The 25,163-nt window shown below is 40.4% G+C and overlaps 1 protein-coding gene across 7 annotated transcripts in view; it reads left to right on the plus strand.

Moving 5' to 3' along the window:
- VWDE (von Willebrand factor D and EGF domains) overlaps nt 1–24,760 on the plus strand; it is a 69,109-nt gene extending 44,349 nt beyond the window's left edge. For 2 of the 7 annotated variants that reach the window (XM_019497987.2, XM_019497994.2), the window contains 16 exons: nt 869–983; nt 3,912–4,162; nt 4,272–4,491; nt 5,556–5,693; nt 6,838–6,966; nt 11,775–12,455; nt 12,797–12,892; nt 12,975–13,097; nt 14,308–14,403; nt 15,845–15,940; nt 16,300–16,395; nt 17,071–17,166; nt 17,257–17,352; nt 19,133–19,228; nt 19,642–19,745; nt 21,932–24,760. In XM_019497987.2, coding sequence (XP_019353532.1) covers nt 869–983; nt 3,912–4,162; nt 4,272–4,491; nt 5,556–5,693; nt 6,838–6,966; nt 11,775–12,455; nt 12,797–12,892; nt 12,975–13,097; nt 14,308–14,403; nt 15,845–15,940; nt 16,300–16,395; nt 17,071–17,166; nt 17,257–17,352; nt 19,133–19,228; nt 19,642–19,745; nt 21,932–21,952 — 2,454 coding nt within the window. In that variant the 3' untranslated portion in view covers nt 21,953–24,760. The remainder of the gene's footprint in view (nt 1–868; nt 984–3,911; nt 4,163–4,271; nt 4,492–5,555; nt 5,694–6,837; nt 6,967–11,774; nt 12,456–12,796; nt 12,893–12,974; nt 13,098–14,307; nt 14,404–15,844; nt 15,941–16,299; nt 16,396–17,070; nt 17,167–17,256; nt 17,353–19,132; nt 19,229–19,641; nt 19,746–21,931) is intronic. The other 5 variants (XM_019497989.2, XM_019497988.2, XM_019497990.2 and 2 more) reach the window with 5 other exon arrangements.
- The last annotated feature ends 403 nt before the right edge of the window (nt 24,761–25,163 follow it).

Below are 25,163 nucleotides of genomic sequence, written 5' to 3' on the forward strand. Positions count from 1 at the left end.
GTAGCCTTGTGGAACTGATCCCGCTGGGGGAGAAGTGGAGCGCAGCACCAGGACTGTGCTCTGCCTCCCTCCACCAGATCAGCTCCCAGCACCAGTCCCAGGAGGCAGCCTTCCGCCTGCACCTCCAGGAGGGCTGCAGGGCTCTGCCAGACTTCTCCCTGGGGTGCAGGCCCCGATCTGCCTGCAATCACAGGAGGCTGCTCCTCCTCCAGTTTTGTGCTTCCCCATTATAGCCAGTGGGCAAAACAGCAAAAGTGTTTCAACTAAATGAAACGGAACGGAACAGTGCTTTTGAAACTAAACTGAACTCAAAACAAAACACTATTCCATCGAAACAGATGTCGAAGCAGAATGGTGTTGTTTTGCATAGCCCTGTTGGCTAGCTACCTTTGTAATAAGAAAATTCTGCCCAATATCCACTGTAAATTTCCCTGGCTGCAGTTTCAGACCATTGCTTTTTGTCTTGTTCCCTGCAGCCACAGTGAATAGTCTCTGTCTATCTTCTTTATAATCATTCTTCAGGTACTTGAAGCTTGTTATCAGATCATCCTTTGCTTTCTTTTCTCCAGACTAAACAATTCTAGTTCTTTCAAATTTGCCTTGTAAGTCATATTTCCTGACCTTTTGCATGCACAAAAACCATGAGCAAAAGCTTAGAGGCTTGGTTGAGGCAGATTTGAAAACTTTATTCTCAATATCATTCCCACCAAAAAACTAGAATACTAGTAAGTAAATTATCTATAAAACACAGATTGAGTAGAGCCGGTCATGTTTTAACTGACATTTTAATAGTACATAAAGTTCTATTGTTTGAAAACTGAGAGAAAATTCTAAAGCTTTGAAGAATTACATTGTTGTCTCTCTTAAGGAAAAAACATGCAACATAGATGGACTTTGTTTTGGAGAAGGAGATACAAATCCTACCAGCCCCTGCTTACTCTGCAGACCTGACATTTCAAAGTTAACTTGGTCAGTTGCTGAAAGTAAGTTCCAATTAGTTCCAGAGCCTCCTTATAAAAATGACTTTACAACCCAATACCCAGTATCAATTTTATCTGAGTACTGCATTCAAACACATATCACACACATTCAAATATATATCACGTATGCATGCACTCAGACAGAATCATAACCTATTTCCAGGTGGCCTAGTAGCTTTGGGATTTTTTTATGTAGTAATACAGGCCTTTTACAGACATTCAGTTTCTTCTGGGAGTATCACTACTGTCCCAGGAGAACCATGGCCATACAGAAGTTCAGGCTTTTTCTCCTCAAGTGAAAAAGGCTATTCCAGGAGAAAAAAAACTTTGGAACAACCAGGGTTTAATCATTCCCAGGAGAGTTTCTCTGGGGACAGCAAATGTCTGTAATACTGTAGCTTCTTTCAGAAGAGAACATGGCCTTCCAGCACCCCTTTATCCTCTCCCCCCACCCTGGGAAACACTATGGGCACCTTTGGTGTGTTAGTTCAAAAGCACACCGCTGCCATTTTCTCAGTGCTGATATGCATTTTGCCATTTATGTAAATGCATGAGACAGCACCAGGTGCTTTCACAAGTGCCCAGCACTGCATCACACACGTCTAAAATGCCTTATGTCACTTACTCAGTTCTACTGGTCCAGCAGGGAGCAAACACCCCCCCCTTCACAATTCCCACATTGTGCTGTTTGGAAACGCAGGCTGACCATAGGCAGTGTGGGTCAGCCAATCATAGATACCCTATACACTGCTGTCATCTGTTGCCAGGTACACCAAGGGAGCCTGCAGAACATATGGAGATGTATGCACAGCTACCTCCATTCCCCTGTCCCCCTGTCCTCCCCGGCTGCATGATGTCAGCACTGCAAGCTTTCCACTCTTCAGGGCCTTAGCATTCAAATGTCTGTACATGAGTCACTGGATAAATTTCTTTACCAGGATAACAAACCTAGGAGAATTTTCCCAGATTAGTTGCATTTGTGCACGCAGCCTCAGTGAGTTCTTCTAAACCGGAGGAAAAGCAAGGGCAACTTTGGACCCCTGCTAAACCAGATGGGACAACTGATGACTGCCGCCCAGGAAAAAGCCAATCTACTAAATGGGTACTTTGGATCGGTCTTTCACCAGTCCCACAGGACACCTATGCCCATCACAGGACAGGGAGGCCCGAGTGAGGGAGATTCCTTGCCCTCCATCAGTGCTGACCTCATGAAGGACTTGAACACCTTCAAGTCAGCCGGCCCTGACAATTTGCACCCCAGGGCACTCAAGGATCTGGCTAGCATCATAGCTCAGCCCCTGGCACATATCTTGGAGAACTCCTGGTGCTCTGGTGAAGTGCCCGAAGACTGGAAGAAGGCCAGTGTGGTGCCTATCTTCAAGAAAGGGAGGAAAGTGGACCTGGCAAACTACAGGCCCATCAGCCTGACCTCTATCCTGGGCAAGGTCTTAGAAAAGATTATCAAAGAGGCCATTCTTAACAGACTGGCTGATGGCAACATCCTGAGGGATAACAAGCATGGGTTTGTTGCGGGTAGGTCTTGCTTGACCAATCTTATTTCCTTTTATGACCAGGTGACCTATCACCTGAACAAGGGAGAGGAGATGGATGTCGTATATCTTGACTTTAAAAAAGCCTTTGATCTGGTATCCCATGATCACCTCTTGGCAAAACTGGCCAACTGCAGCCTCAGGTCCATCAAGATCTGCTGGCTTGGGAATTGGCTTTGTGGTCAGACTCAGAGGGTGATGGTTGATGGAAGTCAATCATGCTGGTGCCCTGTGACCAGTGGGGTCCCCCAAGGCTCTGTCCTTGGACCTGTATTATTCAACATCTTCATTAATGATGTAGACATTGGAGTCAGAAGCGGACTGGCCAAGTTCGCCGATGATACCAAACTTTGGGGTAAAGCATCCGCACCTAAGGACAGGAGAGTGATCCAGGCTGACCTCAACAGGCTCAGGAAATCGGCGGATGAGAACCTGATGGTGTTTAACACCAAAAAATGCAAGGTTCTCCACCTTGGGAGGAAAAAACTGCAGCATCCTTATAGGCTCAGCAGTGCTACACTAGCTAACACTACGGATGAAAGGGACTTGGGGGTCATGATTGACCACAAGATGAACATGAGCCTTCAATGTGATGCTGCGGCTAGTAAAGCGAGCATAACTCTGGCTTGCATCCATAGATGCTTCTCAAGCAAATCCCAGGACGTCATTCTCCCATTGTACTCGGCCTTGGTGAGGCCGCAGCTGGAGTACTGCGCCCAGTTTTGGGCTCCACAATTCAAAAAGGATGTGGAGAAGTTTGAGAGAGTCCAGAGAAGAGCCACACGCATGATCAGAGGTCAGGAAAACAGACCTTATGACAACAGGCTGAGAGCTATGGGACTCTTCAGCCTGGAAAAGTGCAGGCTTAGGGGTGATCTGCTGGGCACCTATAAGTTTATCAGGGGTGACCACCAGTATCTGGGGGAATGTTTGTTCACCAGAGTGCCCCAAGGGACAACAAGGTCGAATGTTTATAAACTCCTGCAAGATGGTTTCAGGCTGGACATAAGGAAGAATTTCTTTACTGTCCAAGCCCCCACAGTCTGGAATAGCCTGCCATTGGAGGTGGTTCAAGCACCTACTTTGAACACCTTTAAGAGAAAATTGGATGCTTATCTTGATGGGATCCTATGACCCCAGCTGACTTCCTGCCCCTGGGGTGGGGGGCTGGACTCAATGATCTTCCAAGGTCCTTTCCAGCCCTAATGTCTATGAAATCTATAAAGTTATGAATATAAAAGGATTTTTTCTTTGCAGTGCCATTTAAGTGTCATTGAAGTTTAGATTAATCCATTGTATTCATCATAAAGGAATAGACTCTTTAATAAAGACTTATCTTTTTCATATTTGTAAAAAGACTAAATGTCTGTTTTTTTTGCAGACAACCAGCCTCCTCAACTTCAAACTATGCAAGGTATGCTGCAAACGTTTTATGGGGAGAATTTTGTGTACCAGTTTTTGGCTTCAGATCCAGAAGGCTCTGCTGTCCTTTTCACATTGGATTCTGGCCCTGATGGTGCCAACCTATCCCCTTCGGGACTCCTTATCTGGAAAGTTGCAGCAAAGATTCCACAGAAATTTACACTTGCTTTGACGGATGATTGCAATGCTAAGACTAAAGTGATAATAGAGGTATTGACAGTCAAATTACCCCCACTAATTCATAACCAGTAAATTACATCTTGCAAAAGTCATTACTAGTTGCCAAGTGATAATTAGCTTTATTTGGTTTATCTTGTAGGTCAATGTGAAATCATGTGATTGCTTAAATGATGGTTCATGTGTAACAAACATTAATTTCCCACCTGGAAGTGGGAAATATGTGTGTGCGTGTCTGCCTGGGTTCGAAGGTAATCTGTGCCAAGTGAACATTGATGACTGTAAATCTAATCCATGTGGTATTGGGAGATGCGTTGATGGAATAAACAGCTATCACTGTGAATGCACACCTGAGCTACAGGGTAAATTATTATTTTACTCATTAAGTGGTAAATTACCATTTCTAATTTTCTTTCCATCTTTAGAACTATTATCTCTTATCCTAGTTAATTCATTTTACAATTCCAAAACATAATGTTTTTACATCAGTAATTGTTTGCAGGCTACTTCAGACTGAAGACAATAAATACTGGATTTGCATTTCCTTCTCTGCCTCAGTTGCTATCATGTTTTCCAAATATTAAGTGCTGGATTCTTCCCTCATTTAAACCTACAGAAGCTCACTGAAGTCAGTGGGATAGCATGATTGTAACTGAGGGTAGAGTTTGGCCTGAAACCAGCATACTCATCACCTGAGCATCAACAACACAGGAAATGAAAGGATTTAAGAGAACCTAGGAGCCACAGAAGCCCCTGAATGAGTAGAGCAATTGCATTTCAACTGGTGCTAAAATTCCATGGTTCAAGGACCCTCAGTGCCTCTGTAGGGAGAGGTGTTCTTTAGCTTTGCAGTTAAATCCATGGAGCAAGGCCTGTGGCTATGCTTGGAATCACCTCCCTCCTATCCCTCTTTAAAAAGGATCAGCAGAACATTTGGGAATATATTTTTGTTTATCTTTTGTTCTTTTTTTCTATTTGTCAAATAAAACATTTTTCTTTTCCTTTTTGATAAACAGAGAATGTAGATCCTTGCTCAGACAGATAACATCTGTTAAAAGCAAACTTCATGTATTTTCTTTCTGAGACTTCAGTTCAACAATACTGTTAAACAGAGGAGCATGACTCGTATGCTATGCTTTAAAACAAGCACATGCTTGAGTACTTTGCTAGAGTGTAGCCCACAAATCTCCTTCCTTTTCAATTCCTGGAATAAGGAAAATATTCAGTAAACTATGGAAAAATTGTTAATGATAGGCCCATAGAGTTTATATAGTTTATGCTTACACACACACACACACACACACACACACACACATATATGGAATTTGTTTTGGAGTTTACTGTCCATATAAATCTACTTCATTTTTATAAATTTGCAACCAATGTTAAAGTAGCATGAACTGTAAACATCTGTGTTTCAAATTAGGTAGAAATTGCCAAGAAGATGTGAATGAATGTGCATCCAACCCTTGTTTCCCTGGAGTATTTTGCTACAATACCTTTGGTTCCTTTAATTGTGCTCCATGCCCGAAAGGTCTACAAGGAGATGGGAAGATATGTTATGGTAACATTATATTTTTCCATCAGGCTGTAATCACCTGGCTTTAATTCAGATTAGATTTCTGACAGTAACTTAAAGAGAACTGTAAAAATAAGTCTTTTCTACTTTCCTGCATTTTCATCAAAATGCATGGTTATTAGTCATAGAGCAAGCAGAGAGTTATATTTCATTTGCTGTTATATGACCATAGACAACAGGTCCTTGGTGCAAATTGAAGTAGCTCCATAGATGGCACTGAAACTATAGTAGTTTATACCAGCTGAAGATCTGAACTGTACATTTCCTCATATGTATAGAAAAAAGGATCTATAGAAAGATAGATCTGTATAAATCTATATATCTAAAGATTTATAGAAAAAAGGTCATATGAGGAGAGGATAAAAGATTTGGGGGAATGTTCACTCTGGAGAAAAGATGACTTAGAGGGGACTTGGTGGCAGCCTATAAGTATATAAGGGGCGTATAGCAGGACCTGGGGGAGCATATGTTCACCAAGGCACCTCAGGGGAAGACAAGAAACAAAGGACACAAACTACTTGAAGATCACTTCAGATTGGACATACGGAGAAAAGTCTTTATGATTTGAGTGCCTAGGATCTGGAACAGACTCCCACCAGAGGTGGTACTATCATCTACCTTGGAGATCTTTAAAAAACGACTTGAGATGCACCTTGCTGGGGTCATCTGACCCCAGCAGTCTTTCCTGCACAAGTGCAGCGGGGGCTGCACCTGATGATCTCGTGAGGTCCCTTCGAGCCCCTAACATTTATGAATCTATGAATCTGTCAATATTTGGCAGATATTTAGTATTATAGAACTAGGATAGATAGTTACCATAAGCATGTAATGGTTTTGTTACCATGTGCATTTTTTGGCAAAATGCCCTAATACTTTTCAAAACAATCCAATAATATCTAATAAAATCAAAAGGGCTATTTGCTAAGGTACTGGCAAAGAAATTTGGTATGCTCTTATGCAAGTATTTTATCATTCAAACTTTGATATTCAAGCTCAGGTTATATATATATTACCATTTATCTGAGCTGCCCATCTTTTGAGTTTACTAAAATTTTAATTCTGCTAATGTTTCATTTGCAAATGAAATAAAACTAGCAAGTGATAGATTTTTCATATCTTTTCATTCCAGAAGGCTTTGAAGACATTTATAATGAAAGAAAGGATGACATTGAAGAAACTGGAAGGAGTGAAGGTGAAGAGTATATATTTCATGAAGAAAATAGAATTTCTAATGAACATGCTGATGAGAACATAACTGGCAAGTAAAGATTACACTCAGTTTTATGAAACTCATATTAATTTTTAAAAGAAAACTCAGTGTATTCATTATTTGAGCTACACTTATCCATGACCCCCCAAAACACACCAAAATGGCAGTATAAACCCATCTCTTAAGTTAGTGAAGGCACCTCACTGGTATTGTGACAAGTGATATTTTTGTTGGATTTTGTATTTATGACTGCCATAAAATAGGTAACATGGGACTAGGGACATCTGTTTTGTGAGATAAGCCAGGGCTTATGGCATTATACTGAGGACCATTTTAGTGCCATTAAGCTTAATAGATAGATGAAGAATATTATGCACAAACCTCAAATTCCAATCTCAAAAACTCTCTGGCATTTGTTACTGTGTATCTATTCAGTCTGCATTCTCATGAAATTTCCCTTTAATGTCTTTATTGTTCTAAAATGTTCTGGGAAAGAAGAAATGCTCTCTGTCAAAGAAATAAAAAAAACCCAGAGAATTCTTCATGAAATTGTATTTCAGCAGTTGAAATTTAATAATTACAGTGTATTTACTCTACAAGAATTCAGGCCAGATTCTTAGGGCTGGCTGAGCTGCATTTTTATACTTCTGGAGAGTCCCTACAATAAGACAGAGCTAGCTCAGTACTGTTCTGACAGATAGACTCTGCCCATATGTTCATGGAGTGAGCCTAGGAGTACTGGCAAAAGATACGTCTTGCATGCCCACCCCTATGTGCTGCACATGTGTCCACATTTGCAAATGAAGCATAATAGACAGTTTATGGCAGGGGCGGGCAATTATTTTGGGTGGCGGGCCACTTACTGGGTTTTGGCAATCCATCAAGGGCTGCATGACAGGCAGCCAGGGGCAGATTAATATTTATTTTCTAAAATTTTTAGGGGCCCTGCAGGCCAGGCAGAATGGCTTGGTGGGCCGCATCCAGCCTGCAGGCCAGATTTTGCCCATCCCTGATTTAGGGGTATACCTGAATGGCCCTGAACGCGCTACCTAGTACCATGTTTGGGGTCTCCAAACCTAGATAGCCAAGTGTAGGCATACATCTTTAGTCAGACATAAACCCAGGCCATCTACACTGCCTTATTTGCAGTTTAGATCTGCTTGTAACAGGCATAACTAGATGAAATTTATCTGTCAGCAGAGCCCCTGTATTACTGTACATGTTTATAGACATAAGAGTCATTGCTAGCTGTGTTAGTCTGAAGTCAAGCAGAAGGCAGGGTAGATTAGTGTGTGTGGGGGGGGGGGTGTAATCTGCTACAGTTAGTCTATACAGTGCAAATCTACTAGGGCTGTGTGAGGCAGGCCCTATTCAATTCTGATTTGGCCTGAATCGTGGACAGTGATTTGATTAATTGATTTGGATCACTGTCCCCGATTCAATGCTGATTCAGAGAATCAGCAATTCGGACATAAACACAGCTTTAAATGTTTTTTCTACATACCTTGAGGTACCAGCCCATCTTATGATTGCTTCGATGCTGGGGCAGATGGAGCATCCCACAGGAGTGCAGGGGGGCCCTCCATGTGCTTGGTAGCAGACCCAGAAGTGAACTGAAAGTACTTCTGATCCACTTCTGCATCGGCCGGGGAGTGCGCTAGACCCTCCCCCCACAACAAAACCAGGAGGCACCAGTCACTGAGCCCCCCCTGTGCACTCTCCGGCGGACCCGGAAGTGGACTGGAAGTGCTTCTGGTCCACTTATGGGTCTGCTGCCAAGCACACTGGGGAGCACCCCCCACTTCTGTGCGACATTCCATGCACCCCAGCATCGCATCATTCACAAGCCACCTGCTACCTCGAGGTATGTAGAAAAAACATTGAAAGCTGTGTCTATGTCCAAATCTTTCTGAATGTCTCTGAATTGATTCGAAGGGTTCAGATTCAATGCAGAGAGATTAAAGGTTCCTCTGATTCAATTCAGATTCGGAGATTCAGCCACCGAATTGGGCCGTATCTCTGCCGAATTGAATCAGGGACCGAAGCTTCGTACAGCCCTAAAATCTACCTTGCAGTCTATAGACAGAGGCATGTCCATGATTATATTTCTGTCACTTTTCTTGTCAGATGAGATAGAAAGAGAGGGTGCCAGTGGATGCTGAGAAGGTGGCTTTCCATTCATGTTGCACAGCCCTCAGAGTGGCTGAGGTTCTAGGCCTTTATGTACACTTACATCAGGGGTAGGCAACGTTTTTTGGTCAGAGTGCCGAAAAACACCATAATGCCTACCTCGGAAGGTGCCGGAGTGCCGGCATGGCAGAAAAACAAAATGAGGGCAAGGGGTACATGGCAGGATGGAGCTGCTGCCAGCCAGGATCCCGGGCTGCTTCCAGCAGGCAGCTGGGACGCTGCAAGTCCTGCTCAGAGCAGCCCGGGCTTCAGCAGCTACAGAGCCTGGGCTGGGGGGCAGAGGCTTTGGGTGGGGGGCTCCGGGCTCATCACCTCCATGCCGGAAGCAGAAGAGAGACCGGGGCTATGCTGCCTCAGGCCCCACCCCCACCACCCGCTCCGAGGCGCACCTGCACGTGCCGGTGCAGAGCTGGTGCCAGAGCCCGGCACAGCTGTTTGGAGCCTCTCGGTTGCAGCAGCCCCAGCTCTGGGGAGCTGCTGCCAGCCAGGATCCAGGGCTGCTCCCAGCAGGCAGCTGGGACACTGCAAGCCCTGCTCGGAGCAGCCCCAGGCTCCGTCACTGGCAGCAGCTTCCCGTGCCACACTCAGCACGCATGCCAGAGGTTGCCGACCCCTGACTCACATTATAAACACGTGAAATGGTTACTAAAAAGTCTTTGCAGGAATTCTGTGATTATCCATTTTAGTCCATTTTAGTACCAAAATTGTATGTATACATACAGGATTACACGATATGTCACAAGCTACATTATTTAAATCCTTGAACAAACGGTTCAATTTGCAATACTTATATATCCTTTTCTTATACCATATTAAAATTAATGTCTTATAACATATCATGTATGTATGTATACACACATAATTATATACATATATATTCAATCATTAGGGCAATTTAACTGTAATCTCATTTAACTGAAGGGCTTTGAAAGTCCACAGAGAACAATTGACACATCCCAGAAAACCTATTACAGGAAACAGATGTTGACTTTGTGCCGCCATAAAAATTTTTTATGGCGGCACAAAGGTGAAGCAAACAGATGTTCATGCCTATTGTTGCACAACAAGTGCCCAAAATTGTGGCCACAACAGGTGGTAAATATTTGTACTGCTTTTTGCAGCTGACATCTGTTTGCTTTATGGTGGGAGAGTGCAGGCAGCCCAGAGCTGCCAACACTCTCCAGCTACCCTGGGCAAGCATTCCTGGAGCTTCAGGGGTCTGATCCTGCATGCCCAGGGACTTCCTCTGCAGGATCAGGCCTCTGAAGCCCTGGAAGTGCCTGACCAGGTATCTTACAGAGCTACCCCTGGGAATCCCCTAGCAGGGATTCCTTGGCATACCTAACATGTTGCTGCACACCAACTCAGGACAATAGGCAACCCAGTGAACCAAATCAGCTGTGCCAGGACACATCCTGGCACAGCTGATTCTACTCTAAGGATGACATCTGTTTTTAGCCTTAGTGAGACAAGCAAAGAACTTATTCAGTGTCATTTTGAATCTAACAAACCCTTGTCACCGTACAGACAAACGCATATAAATACAAAATTGGAGCACACAAACAATTTTAGTCAGATGGACTCATTTAGTTCAGCAATCTATTTTAAAACATCTGTGTATAGTGTTACTGCCAATAACCAAGACCCTGGTGGATTGAATCATTAATGAATATAACACCAAGACCTGCCTGCTATAGAGATCTGTAAGCTAAAGTGATAGCTCTGCCTCTTAGATTTAAATCTTGCTGATAAAAATATAATCTTATATGGGACTTTGCCTCAGTTAAGTCAATATCCAGATTCAGTTGCTTTGCAATAGGTCTTGTTAAAGTTTCTGATGGGTTATAAAAATAATTGGTATGCTGAGACAATTTTATATTGCAAATCTAGCAAATAATATACAGACAAAGACACAGACCAGTTGGTATAATAGAATAGCAAAGTAGAAGAAAAAGCAAAAATATAACCTTGATTAATTTTTGAACATTAAATACACAACAACAGTTATACTATAGCTTTCTTCTTGGTTTCCTCATTTAACAATATTGATATGAGTGTTTGTAAGGGGAACAGTGGAAAGAGAACATCTTATTCTGGCTCCAGAGCTGTGAGAGACCTTGTGATAAGCTGAACTTACCTTCTGAGAGGCCATTATTTAGGCTTAGCATGCTTACATTCTATAGAGCATATTTTTAAGTATGAATAAAAAAATCCAGAAACACAGACTGCTATATCCTACAGACAGGATGTATTTTGTCTAGTAAAAAATACCCAGAAGAAAATAAGTTTTGTAATATTTCTATACATGGGCAACTGGTGCCACCTTAGTCGCAGGGGGGAAGGGGGGAATGTGCCCCCCTCAGCAACCAGTCAGTGACTGGGGGGGGGGGGGAGGGGGGTTCCCTTTTGGCCAATCTCGTTGACCAGGGGGGGAGGGGGGGTCCCCCCACAGCCTGGCGCTTCATCCAGTGCTCCCACTCCCCAGCTGGCACTCACAGAGGGGGCACCGGGTCTCCCACCTGCACCCCTTGCCCATCACTTAAGCAAGGAGCACAGCGAGTCAGGGGGTGCACCAGCACTCTAAAGGGGTACACATGCCCTCCCATGCACTCCCTATGCGTCGCCACTGTTTCTACACCCTTTAACTTCTCTCTGATGTTCTATAGGTTTTCAACTGTTGTCCATCAGCAGAGTTCCTAATGCCACAAGCAATATACCTGGTCCCACTGGTAGTCCCAAAAACTATATTGCTATGGAAATAAACAGTAGCACCCCATCAGCTTCCACAGTAAAAACAAAACCAACTTGGGAATCATTTAATACTCAAAGAACTACTTTTCTGCAATCTGCTTCTGACAGAAATACTGACCATACCTTTAGTGGCATTAATGGTCACCTGGTTGGCATGGAAGAAAGCTCTTCAGCAAACACTGTGATGAGCAAATCTTCAAGAAACAATCCTGTATTACCTGAGAAGAGAACACAGATAGAAGCTGAAACTAGCCATTTAGATACTAGCAAAGACTCATTGCTTAGGAACAAAATAAATGTCAGCAATGTGACTTCTCGAGCAAGCAAAGTTTCAGAAAGAGAAAATAGCCACGAAGTTGAACACCCATCACTCAAGCAAAAGGATAGCCATTTACCATCTGTTTTCACTGGAATCACTATCCCACCAAAAGTATTTGACACAGATCAGGAATCAGATGCATTAACAATGGCTAAAGTATTAACTTGTGCTGATTTACTCTGTTTTCCTGGGGTCCCTTGTAAATCAAGCCAAAATGGAAGCTTCCGATGTGGTCACTGTCCTTATGGATATTATGGAGATGGTGTCACTTGCAGAGGTATCGCAAATAATTATATTGAATACTTTACAACAAAGTATCGTATGATATTTTTAAAATTTCAAAATATAGCATCTAAAATTAAAACAACTCCAACTTGACTTTTTTTTAATTATTATTATAGGTACAGCTTGAATGTTCTCACCAATTCTTTTAATTGCGTGAATACATATTTAAAAAACAGGATTTTTTCAGTGTCTGCAAGTTTCCATGCTTAAGGGCAAGGACCTTAACTGATTCTATGTGATAGATTTATCATGCTAAGCAAGACTTAATTAGGACAAAATTCTGCTGTTGTTCTCCTTATTCCTCTGCTGGTTTTTTTTCTTATTGCCCTGCAGCAATATGTAGGCACTCATGTGGCAAAAACATGGAGTGTGTGGCACCTAATATTTGCAAATGCAAACCTGGTTACTCTGGTTACAGCTGTCAGACTGGTGAGTACAATGCGTTGGATTTATCCCATCTAAGTAGCGTGTACTAAAGAATGCATCTAAAATAATTGTTGGTTTTACCCAGCTTTTTGTCGACCTGATTGTAAAAACCGTGGAAAGTGCATTAAGCCAAATATTTGTGAATGCCCACCGGGTTACAGTGGCTCAACCTGTGATGAAGGTAAAGGCATCATCTGTTTCAAATATAGTAAGTCCCCAAGAAGTGTCTGATACGGCAATCACAATTTTGAATATCCATCTTGACAGGGGTGAGATATCTGTTTATTTACACAACTTGTCAAATAAAATGGAGATATAAACTATGCAATAAAGCTTTCTTTAATGTTATTGAAACTGAACATTACTTGTGCTTAAATTTATTAATAAGCTCAAGTGATATATATTTAAATTTAGTGATACAGTATATAACAATAAAAACAATTGTGTTTTATTTTATCTATAGCATCATAAACTGTCTTGTTTTAGTGAAAGCTGCATATTACTACTACTACTAATACAATGCATCAGTACAGTGCATACCATATATATGCAGACAAGGTTCCTTGGGTGAATTTGATATCTTTTATTAGACCAACCCAAATGGTTGGAGAATAGTTATTAAGCAAGCTTTCGGGTTCAAAAACCCTTCATCAGGCTAAGTTGTTTACACCAACTGCTGCAGCTTCCTTAGCCTGACGAAGGGTTTTTGAACCCGAAAGCTTGCTTAATAACTATTCTCCAACCATTTGGGTTGGTCTAATAAAAGATATCAAATTCACCCAAGGAACCTTGTCTGCCTACCATATATATGTATATTTATACACATATTCACATAATTAGGGATTTGTATTTGCTTTGAGTATAGTTTTAATCTCATTCTTTCATCTCCTCAAGATAGTCAGTTCAGTAAGCTATTCATTGATGGGCACTTCAACCCCTGGCTGTGACTAAAAAAGTTCCAATACTACAAACCATTTTTATTGTTTTCTGTTTGAAATTTGACATTTTTCTTAGGTTTACCCTCTCCCTACTATGCATTCTTAGAAACTCTTGATAAAATGAAGAGTAGTCCCTTTGAGTCAAATTTTGCCTTCAGTTGCATATTGAGGACAATAGGCAATATTAATTGCTGATACACACAAGTGCAGCTACATTGATTTCAGTGGAAATGCTGCGGTCGGTACACTTCTCCAATGGGGAATTTGATCAATGCAAAGTTGTGTGTGCATCTGATAGAATTGGACCCTTTCTTGTATTTGCTCCTATAAGAGTTGCCACATCTTCATTTTAATTCCAGGTTTTTTGCATATAATCATTAGCTGATTAACAATAGGTACCCTTACCTGCTGTTTTAAAATAACTAGTGCAATGGATCTTTTTAGAGCTGACTTCTTGACATCATAATTCTATATCTGCAGCACATTGTATCCCACCATGTCAACATGGAGGCACATGCTTGGCCAGGAATCTCTGCACTTGCCCTTATGGTTTTGTAGGACCACGGTGTGAAACAAGTAAGCATATAAATAAGGAGAAATCAAGAATATGATATGTATTCCCCTACAGATGTAGTAAAAAAAAAGGTCATGCTTTAAATTTTTGATACCCTTTGTTTACTGTTAGTAAATAAAGAAATACACGAAGGTTACATAACTGGGGCATCAACTAAATGTTTATACAGACTGCTGAATGGGTGAAATACTACATAGTATTATTATTTGCCATGTAGGTAGATGAAATTATTATTGAGGGTGGGATATTATACCCAAAACAAGTGCAATTTTTTGGCATTTGGTTACTGTTTCTTTTGACTTTTCCTTAAATTGATTGGTTGATGAGGGGATGGTCTTCATTTAGAAGCTAATATTAGCAAATAACAAATCAGTAATTAATAAGACTGCCTGAAATTAAAAAACACGTTCATGGACATTTTCCTTGATCTGGCATGCAAAATGGGTATCATAGCTGGACATGTTGAACAGGTTTAGTCCCATGGATGTTTTCCATTTCATCTGACTTTATATACTCCAGCTACTTCACCCCAGTTTTGGAATAATTCTCATAGCAGTCTTAACCATTAGTAACTGACAAGTCTGTATATAAAAAAAAAAAAAAATCAGTTTTTACAGCAATTCTGTTTTACTCTCTTTGTTACTCTTAACATCCTTGCCTTTGTAGGCTCTTTTGTTTTCAGTTGTCATGAAATATGAATATGGCTTTGAAGTATATTGTAAAATCCATATGGAATGGGGTTTCTTGAAGAACTGACTCATGGTTCTCCACAGCCAGGAGTGCTCCTAAAAGCTTCCTCCTTGCCAGATAGTCACAGATCTCATCAGGAATCAATTCTGAGGAACAAAGAGGGAAGGAGAATGGAATGAAATGTCCTGAAGCTGAGCACATTAATCACTTGATGTTAGGGTTCCATTTGTTGTTCCATCTTTAAATTTTCCCTTTTCTAGAAAGGTACTTGAATAGATGGTTGCCTTATAGAACTAGACTGGAAACATTTCTTAAGTACAACTTTTCTTTGACAGTTTTTAATCTTGCAACATGCTTAATTATGCCACTGAGATAAATCCTATCTAAACCTATGACCTTCCTCAAGTGATAGGTTTAGGCAGGGGTGGCCAAACTGCAGCACAAGTGCTATGGGCAGCCTCTCTGTGTGGCCTGTAACAGATCAGGGAGGGGACACAAAGCACAGTAGCAGATAGTACAGGAAGCAGAACACAGAGCAGGAGATTGGTCAGGGAGCACAGAGTAGGGAGCAGAAAGCAGACTAGCAGATAGCGCAGAGAAAGGGAATCTGAGTGGCATTTGTGGGGGAGGGGGTTATTTTGTGGCATGCCTGCCAAAAAGGTTGCCCCCCACTGGATTACAGTGCAACAAATTATAATGAATTATTTTACTATCTTCTTATTTTGTGTTTTCTTCTAACTTCCTGGATTATAGTGGTTTGCAACAGACACTGTGAAAATGGCGGTGAATGTCTTGCTCCAGATACCTGCCAGTGTAAAGCTGGTTGGTATGGACCAACCTGCAGTACAGGTAAAATTGGGAATTGCTTGGGATCTATGCTTATGGACTGGTAGAAGCCAAAGGAACTCCCAGACCTCAAAATTAGGCACCTTTTAGCTCAAGAAAGGGCCAGTCTCTAGTGTTACTGCTGCGGAACCTTAGTTACCCTTTGTACCTCCAGTTATTAACTCACTTGTTAGCACTAGATAATAAGGTATGTAATTGAATGGCACCTTCAGCTATTTTACCTGCTTTGTTGTTTTTCATACTGTGCATAATTATTTAAGCCCTGTAACTTCAGTCAAAACAAGCCATTTAATCCCCCATGTAGCTTATGAATTTACATTTGGATTTATTGGGATTTTTTTTTCTTTTCTTCCACTCTGCAGCCATGTGTAACCCAGTATGCCTCAATGGTGGCTCCTGTACTAAGCCAAGCGTCTGTCTCTGTCCATATGGATTCTTTGGTCCCCAGTGTCAGAATGGTAATAATTCTCCCTCTCCCTCTCCCGCTGTCTTGATGAGATGGCCACTGGGAAAACAGCTTCTCTAAAAGGACAAAACCTTATGACTTCAAAAATTCTGAGCTAAACACAGATATAACATAGTGCAAGACAGAAATCACACCTTCTTTAAGATGCAATTGCTTATACTGGACCGGTTTGTTGCATGAACACAGCTTCATCTGATCCCCACCATGTCTTCACCGGTACTCTTGTGCAGAAGTTGGTCATAGTCTGTTGACTATAACTGGGCCATAAGGAGCTTATAGGTACACTGCTACTTGAAATACTAGAGTGCAATGCAGCTGTCACCCTTTAGCCATTCATAGAATCATAGAAAATTAGGGGTGGAAGGGACCCAACTAGATCATCCCAGCCAAGGCCTTGTCTAGCTAGGACTTAAACACCTCCAGGGATGGAGATTCCACAACCTTTTTGGGTAATCTGTTCCATTCTCCCCTATGCTGACAAGATGGTTCATCCACTTATTGCAGGTAGGTATCTTTCCTTGTCAATATAATTTCTACCAGACAGGCATGATTTGGCTGAATATAAATAACATAAGATTACAACAATTCAGAAATCAATTATCAATCTTGTTTCCCTGGAATAATATGCAACAACAAAAATAAACCGTGTCTAATGCATTTTTTTAAGCTATCTGTAATCCTCCGTGTAAGAATGGCGGCCATTGTATAAGAAATAATGTTTGCACCTGTTTGGATGGATACACTGGCAGAAGATGTGAAAAAAGTAAGACAATATAAAATTGCTTCCAATATTTAGAAGCAACAGGTGAATTTAGAGCACTGGTAGTAATCAGCAAATGTTGTTTATTTTAAGGTATCTGTGACCCAGTTTGCATGAATGGAGGAAGATGTGTAGGACCGAACATTTGTTCTTGTCCCTCAGGGTGGAGAGGAAACGCATGTAATACACGTAAGGATCTTATACCTAATGTGCATAAAGCCATTAAAATAAATAAATACCCATTTAGTTGTAATGCAACTTTTAGATAAATAATGTAACAGAAGTCTGATTTTCTGTCCAAACAAAAGAAATTAGGATGACACAAAAACAAAGAAACAAAAACAAAAGAAAGACCAGTTTTCCTCTGAGTACATATTTACATCAAAACACAAGATGTCATATCTGTACCACTGAAACAAAGCCAGGGAGCTTCCAGTTTGACCATGAGAACACAGCATGCAGTACTTTCTAATCCAGGGTAACACATAATATTTGTCTTATCTCTCAGTTGTTATCTAAATAAAAAGCCATCTAAATTTCTAGTGTTCATTGACAGCATCTTGTCTGTTAGAAACTGTTCAGCACACCCATCTCAAGGTCCTAATACAGAATTCACATTATAAATCAGAAATTACTTCATTTGAATTAATAAAGTGATACTGCTCTGAAATCAAAATAAGTTCCCCAAATGCCTCTCCATTAAATAAATACAGGCACTCCTAAATAATTCTCTCAGTATTTTCATTTTTAGAAGTATTACACTAATCTCAATCCATAGCTATATTTTTGCAACATATTCAATGTTTGATAGGATCAAGCAGTTGTAGATTTTAACCCAAAAATATGTTTGTTGCATTGGCCAATGTATCTAGTTAAAAAATAAACAAACAAAAAGATTCCCCCTCCCTCCCCCCAGACAGTTAAAGCTCCTTTCTAAAACCGCCTTATATCAAATCTTTAGAACTGCAACATGCCCTGTCCTGGCACCCAGTTGACTCCCTTTCCTGTCACTCAGTTATATGCATTCTCTTCACCCATTGTTCTGGTCATGTAATAACCACTTCACATCCCTGTGCTATGTCCTTTTCCTGAACCTTGTCAGCTTTCAAGGTTTTTGTCCTCACCTTCTAGGGTGGTCACTACTCTGCCTCATATACTTTTAATTGCTGTCACATCACTTCCTCTGCTTACCTGAAGTCCTGACAAAGATTTTTTGTTTTTTTTTTTTAAGTTTTTAAAAGCTGGGCTATAACTTGTTTTATACTTTAAAACCTAGAGATTACATATCTTATTGAATATACCTCATTCCTAATGGTGCCAGACTTGTTTGCCCACTTCTGTGCATCCATAATTATTGCCTGGGTGTCTTCCATCATGTTGCCACCTACACAGAGAACAACCTTTTCAAAATGAGCTATAAAGCCACTGTGTTTTCCTCTTATGTAGTAGTAGGTAACTGGCTATCCTCTGGATCACGGTGTGTGTAAGAGGTCTAGTCACCCAGACCTTTGGCACATATGCCTAGAGCATGGAAAAGTGGAGGCTGCTTAAGACCTACCATCCCCTTCCTCCCCCCCTGCCCCCTCAGACCACCAAGACAGACTCCAAAGGCCAGGCCAGGTGCAGAGATTCAGTACCTCCATGGCTGTAGCTTCTGCCAGAGAGCAACAGATAAGAATTGCTGTACCTCCTATGAAACCACAAAAATTAATTCAATTGCTCAATTGAGAAAGAGAGATTGAAGGACAGACAAGTATGTAGGAGAAGGGCTGTATTTATTTTAGCAATGGCAGAAAATATTTAAGAACTAGTATATAATACACATTAAAATGGTTTCTCCCTTACCGTTTCCTGTATTTTCCTTTGTGCTTCTGAACTGTACTCACGCCATATGGGCTGGAGGAGTGTAGCTAACAACTCTCCTAAAAATCAGAGATGTAATGTGTATTTGGTGGGGATTTTTGCACAGCCATCTGTCTTCAGGAATGTAAGAATGGCGGGGAATGTATTGGACCAAGCATGTGTCATTGCCCTCCACAGTGGGAAGGAGTTCAGTGTCAAACACGTAAGTCTGATGTGATCTTTACTATAAATGTATGTCTTCAGCAAAGTTAACAAATTTCAAGTTTGCAGACATATATAGTACCCATGACTATTGTGTAACACTTCTGCAATCTGTCAGAATTTGGAGACAACCAAGGGGGTATTCAGTCTCAGTGGCCTGTTCTAACTCATGTACTACAACAACAGACCTGAGGGCCATTGCAGTAGCCCAGAGCAGTTAGGTCACATATCATAGCCCTCGTCTTTTTCTCAGCAACGGTTCTAGCACGTGCCCATATGGAAGGCTTATGATCCCTCTATCCCCACAGAGCCAGTACACAAAGATTATGGCTAACCCAGCACTGGGGACATCTGATTTACAAAGAAGTTGATGTTGCTTTTGTGATTAAAGACAAATACCTTTGTCCATTTCAGCTGTGTGCAGTCAGAAATGCCTGTTTGGAGGCAGGTGTGTGCGACCTAACACGTGTTCTTGTCGTCCTGGTTATACTGGAGTCTTCTGTGGAAAGAAAATGCAGGTAATTATAGTAAGGGTACACACCTATAGTAATGGAAAGCTGAAAGGGACATCCAGAAATCATCTAGCTCAACCAACAGCAATAAGGCAGGATTATGTATATCTAGACCACCCCAACAGATGTTGACTTAGTGGGTACTTTAAAACTTCCAATGAAGGACATTCCAGTCATATTAGGTAGCTGTTTTACAACCCTAACAGTTAGAAATACCCAAACGAGCAAATTAACATTTATTGCAAATTAGGTGTTTTATTCTTGTCCTTCCTTCAATACGTATGGATAATAATTAATCACTATCTTCTTTATAACAATATATAAAACTGTTAATGTTCTCTTTTCTGGACTAAACAGAATAATTTCATTCAAATTATTCTCACAGGCCCTGTTTTCTTCTTTTTTGCTGCCTTCCTCTGGGCTCTTTCTGATTTGTATATATGTTTCTTAACATGGTGGTGCCCAAAGCACAGTAACACAGCCGAGACCACACCAGCATCAAGTAGAATTGAATGACTTCTTCTGTTAATACATCCCAGAATGAGATTTGTGTTTAAAAAAGCATGACATTTTTCATAATTGAGTTTGTATAATCCACTTATACACCACAGTTCCTTTTTTGCCATGAAGCTGCATAGCCAGTTATTTCCCATTTTGTAATTACACATTAATTTTTTTCTTTCCTAAGTGTAGCACTTACCACTTTCATTTATTGAACTTAATCTTGATGATTTTGTACCACTTTTCCAATCTTGTCCTCCAGAGTATTTACAACCCTTCTAAAAGGAATATAGCAATGTATTTAAATCAAAGTTAACCTTTTTCTGAAGCGTGAAGTAAAGATGGCTTTGAATACTTCAGTCTTTTCTGCATTGTTTATTTATTCTTTCCTTTTTAAGAAATGAATTTTCCGTTGTCTTTCTCTTCTAATATGCAGAAATAATCTTTTCCTATTACTTTTCGCTTCCTTTGCTAATCATAAATCACCCTTTCTGATTTTATCTCTGCATTGCTGCATTATTTTCTTATGCTGATTCATGTAACCTTAAGTCATGCAGTCTTCTATCCACTTTTTGTACAATTCTGTTTTCATTGTCAGGTTCTTTCAGAACCCTGATTTAGCAATAATAAGCTTTTATTATGCTTCTAGTCTTTCCTGTTGCGTTGAGCTAGTTTGGTATTATGCCTTTTTGTATAGTCTCTTTCAGTAACTGCCATCTTTCCATAAAGCTTCAGAATAAACAGGGAAAAAATGACAGAACTTCAGTGATTTAAGTTCAACCTATCTTGAGTTTTTCAAGTAAATACTGGCAGTTAAGACCCACAATCCATTTTAACCAAACATTGTAATTTAAGATGTTCATTGTGAGATAATTATTAAAGACGACCCAGGTATTTATCAATTAATGAAAGGATTAATTAATGCTCATGCCATTTTTTTAAAATGTAAAGCTCTGTTGTAACTATTTTTTTTAATATCAAGATAATGTGTTGGATTGCAATATCAGTAAGTTGGGTTTTCAAGAGGAACTTAGTTTATATATCAGCGCAAATTATAAAATTGGGTGCTCAAAAAATAATTTTGATTTTAAGGTCAAACTAAGTTGATTCTGAATATTTTAACCTATTCTTAAAATGTTAAACATTTCAGGTAGATAATTTGGTCCAATTAACACTGACATTTTGCTTCCAATCAGTATCAACATATGCCACTGAAAAACTGCTTTCTACCTTGTATTCTAGGGTGCGTACACATGTACTAAAGTGACCTAACAAAGTCAACTTAAGTAAGTTGACTTAAGTTAAGCCATGTCAGAGCATACACTTGATACAATGGCAGCCATCTTGCAAGCTAAGGGAGGAGGTGTATTATCTTAACAACATTTAAGTAACCTCTTCTCCATATACATTTGTACACTCTGACAATTAAGTTGACTTAAAATCAAGTCAGCTTAACTTTCAGAAAGTTAGTATGTGTATGCACACCCCTACTTTTATTTTTTAGAAAAATAGCCTATTTAATTTTACCAAAAAATAAAATAACTGAAAGGGCAAATCATCAATTTTCATTATGAATGTTGCATTTCTGAAGCTATCAGGAAAGTAAAGATACATTGGAAGTTGTTCTGTAATTTCGTGGTACAAATTGTTCTGAGTACACTAAATCTCTCCCTTATTTCTTCTTCACCAAGGTACAAAAACATCACAGTTGAAGAAAATCAATTACATGAATTCCAGGACCATGCTGGATGGACCAAGAGACTCTTGAAATCAGAGAGAGTCTTTGAAGGCAATAATTAAGTTTATTGAAATAAAGGGAGCAATGTCCTGTAGTATGCGTTTAAAATATTCATTATGATTTAAAAACCAAAGACATACGTTTTGTAAAAGCTGCAGTACAATCACATGCTAATAACAGACATCTAATCTACTATTTTTCCGGATCCTCTGGCTACCTCACAATCAAATTACAGCATCCAACTTCCTATTGAACATTAAAGTTAGGAAATATTGCAGATCTCAAGTATGCTGGAGCCTGGAGAAGCAGTCAGTGGAACTCAGATCTATAATGAATACCCTTTCTAAAGGCCCATTCGTACCAGCTGCTGAGCATCTGCAAAGAGCAAATTGCAGAAACAGCCCATGAAATCCTGTGTTTTGTTTTCACACACTTATTGAAAAGAGCGCATCTTGTGTGTCCGATTTCTGAGGGAAATCAGGACTGCTTTTTAATCTAGTTTGCTTAGTTATGATCATCCTTGGTCTGTGTTATAGTGAATAACTTGTAAGACCTAATGAGCATAATCCTAAAAAGATAGGGATGAGGTACCAATAATCACATGTACCATCCATAATCAGATACAGAACAGTCCTGGATTAATCCAGCAGTGAGAACTATCGTCACCTTCTCTGTTGGTAATTTGGGACTCATGTCAGTGTGAAGTTATAAGAGACCATTCCTACACTGTGCTGTTCTTGAAGTATATTTCATCTGTCCCATCCCACTGATGGGTGGGATTTGGGGGACTGGGGAACATTCTTTCAGTTCCTGAATCTGTCATAAAGGCATGAGAATGTTTTTATCCAGAGATGTTCCCAGATGGTCCTTGAAAAAGCAGAAGAGTGCTGAAAGAGAGAAAGGGTTGGTGTCTTTAAAGAAGTAGTAGATGCTTCATCTGCTTCCTTAGAAGAAAGTAATATAATCACCAAAATTAGTAGTTTACAAATGTCTGTAGAAAACTACAGGACTTCTTTCTTCTGTCACCCATTGGTTCAAGTAACTGTCAACAACTCCTGGCAGCAAAATTCAAAGGTTACTACCTCTCTGTCCTGAGGCTTTCTGGGCACTGGGGCCTCAGCCAAGTGTGAAAGGTCATTTCTGTGCATAAAGCAACCAACAGATGGCTTGGAAGTGATGCAGATTTCCCCTTATCTAGATACCATAGTTCACAGTGTATAAGTTCAGTTTTGAAGTTCAATTTTGCAAGGAATGGTCCTGCACCAATCAAGTGCCAGTCCTGATCTTGTTTGCTACGAGTAGTGCCACCAAACCCAGCCCTGCCCCCTGCAAGCAGTGCCAAGTTCGGCACTTGGCTGGCACAGCTGGGCTCGGTGCTTGGCTCGTGCAGCCCCATCCCCTGCAAGTGGCACTGGGCTTGGCCCTTGGTTGATGCAGACCAGGCAGCGCCACTCACAGGGGTTGGGGCTGCGCCAGCTGAGGGCCAAGCACAGGCCTAGCCCTGGCAAGTGGTGCTGCAGCACACATCCACCCCACAGGTTCCTGGCCCACAGTGAGGGCACGCAGGGACTGGTATAAGGTAACCCTATATTTCTGATCCAAAAAGTTAGGTCAACATATACACCAGATCTACGAAATCCCTAATATTTTTAATCAGAAAAATGGGGTCAACTTTTATATCATGTCAACGTATATACTGTGAAATATGGTAATTGCATTTGCAGTTCTTAATTATGTGTTTACCATAAAGAAGCCTTACAATTTCCAGTTCAGCTGGTTGATGCAGAGTCTATATAGCTGGCATTTCCACCGGTTTGGAACTGGTAGGATTTAGCCAATTGCCTTGATGCTGCCATGCAAATACCAGGCTAGAGCTGTTACCTTCATGATAGCCGTTCGGCCATTCCCTGAATAGATTTCTCTTAATAGCCTTGGTTGACATTTTCTGAACTCAGCCTCCTCCCAGCACAATACTGTTGGATTTCTGAGCATATTACTGTAGGGTATTTCAGAAGCCTTTTCAATTTCCCACTTGCATTTTAAGTTGCAGACAAACTGCTGTGTCTGCTTTTCAACAGCTTCCTTAAATACCAGCATCTAACTGGCAGATAGCCAAATTTGCTGGAAGTAATTTGTCTCATATTTAAAATCAATTCAGATGAATCATGTGAGAAAAAGCTATATTCTACCACCATCCACTATCCTGGAAACTGTTGGAGCCAACAGGAGTGTCCTACAAACGCACAGGATTTTTAAAACATTTTTTAAATTGATGTACTAATGTTGCACGAACCAAACTTGAAACAACCTGTTCCAAGTGGCATGTTATCATGGCAGCATTCTAATAATGAAAGGGAATGTATAATATTGTCAGTGACTTAGTGTTAAGATTTGTTTGTTAACAAGCTCGCACATCCCTTCACTCACAAATTAATGAGTCTGTCAGATTCGTACCAAATTAACCCGTAGAAAGATGCATTTTCAGAATCATATCTTATTAGAATTGCCAAGTTATTGTCACTAACCGCACTATACATTTCTTTTCTAAAGTATCTGGAAAAGAAACTGCAATCAGCAGAGCTAAAATTGGCCTATATTAGTTAAAATCTAAAGGAGAGAACACTGTGAAGCAATTCTGTATTTCTGCAAATGCAATAAAGCAAACTAAATATTTGGTATCTACCTAAAGTAAGACTTGCAGAGCTTTATGGTATGGTATTTGTGTAGTATTTTATTCTCCAGATTGTAAATCACGTACATGAAATAAATGCTGTTTATTATCTTTCTAGACTTTTGTTCTTAATTTACATTGCAAGGCTGAAAATATGTTTCCAGAGGTTGTTGCCACTCCAGAAATTTAAAAAGTGTGGAAAACAAGTGGAAAATCTCAAAAGTGTCTGTTTTCCTATGGATGATATTGACATTCATGACTTCCTGGTATATCAGTGGATATGCTAGAAATTGACTTTGTAAAGGGTTAAAAGGTATTATACAATGGTGTGGTAAGTGTACAGTTTATCATTTTAATGAGGAAGCAAGCTAATGTAAATAGTTATATTATAGAGTGTGATAAGGTCAGTAGGGCTAAGGGAGTTGTCCAAAGGTTGTTTAATATGATTTGAATTAGAGATAAAAAGAGTTCTTGTTTCTGTATTGAAGGCACCCCAACACAGATCACTTCTGTA

Source organism: Alligator mississippiensis, chromosome 5 (genome assembly GCF_030867095.1).
Source record: "Alligator mississippiensis isolate rAllMis1 chromosome 5, rAllMis1, whole genome shotgun sequence".
Taxonomy (NCBI): Eukaryota; Metazoa; Chordata; order Crocodylia; family Alligatoridae; genus Alligator; species Alligator mississippiensis.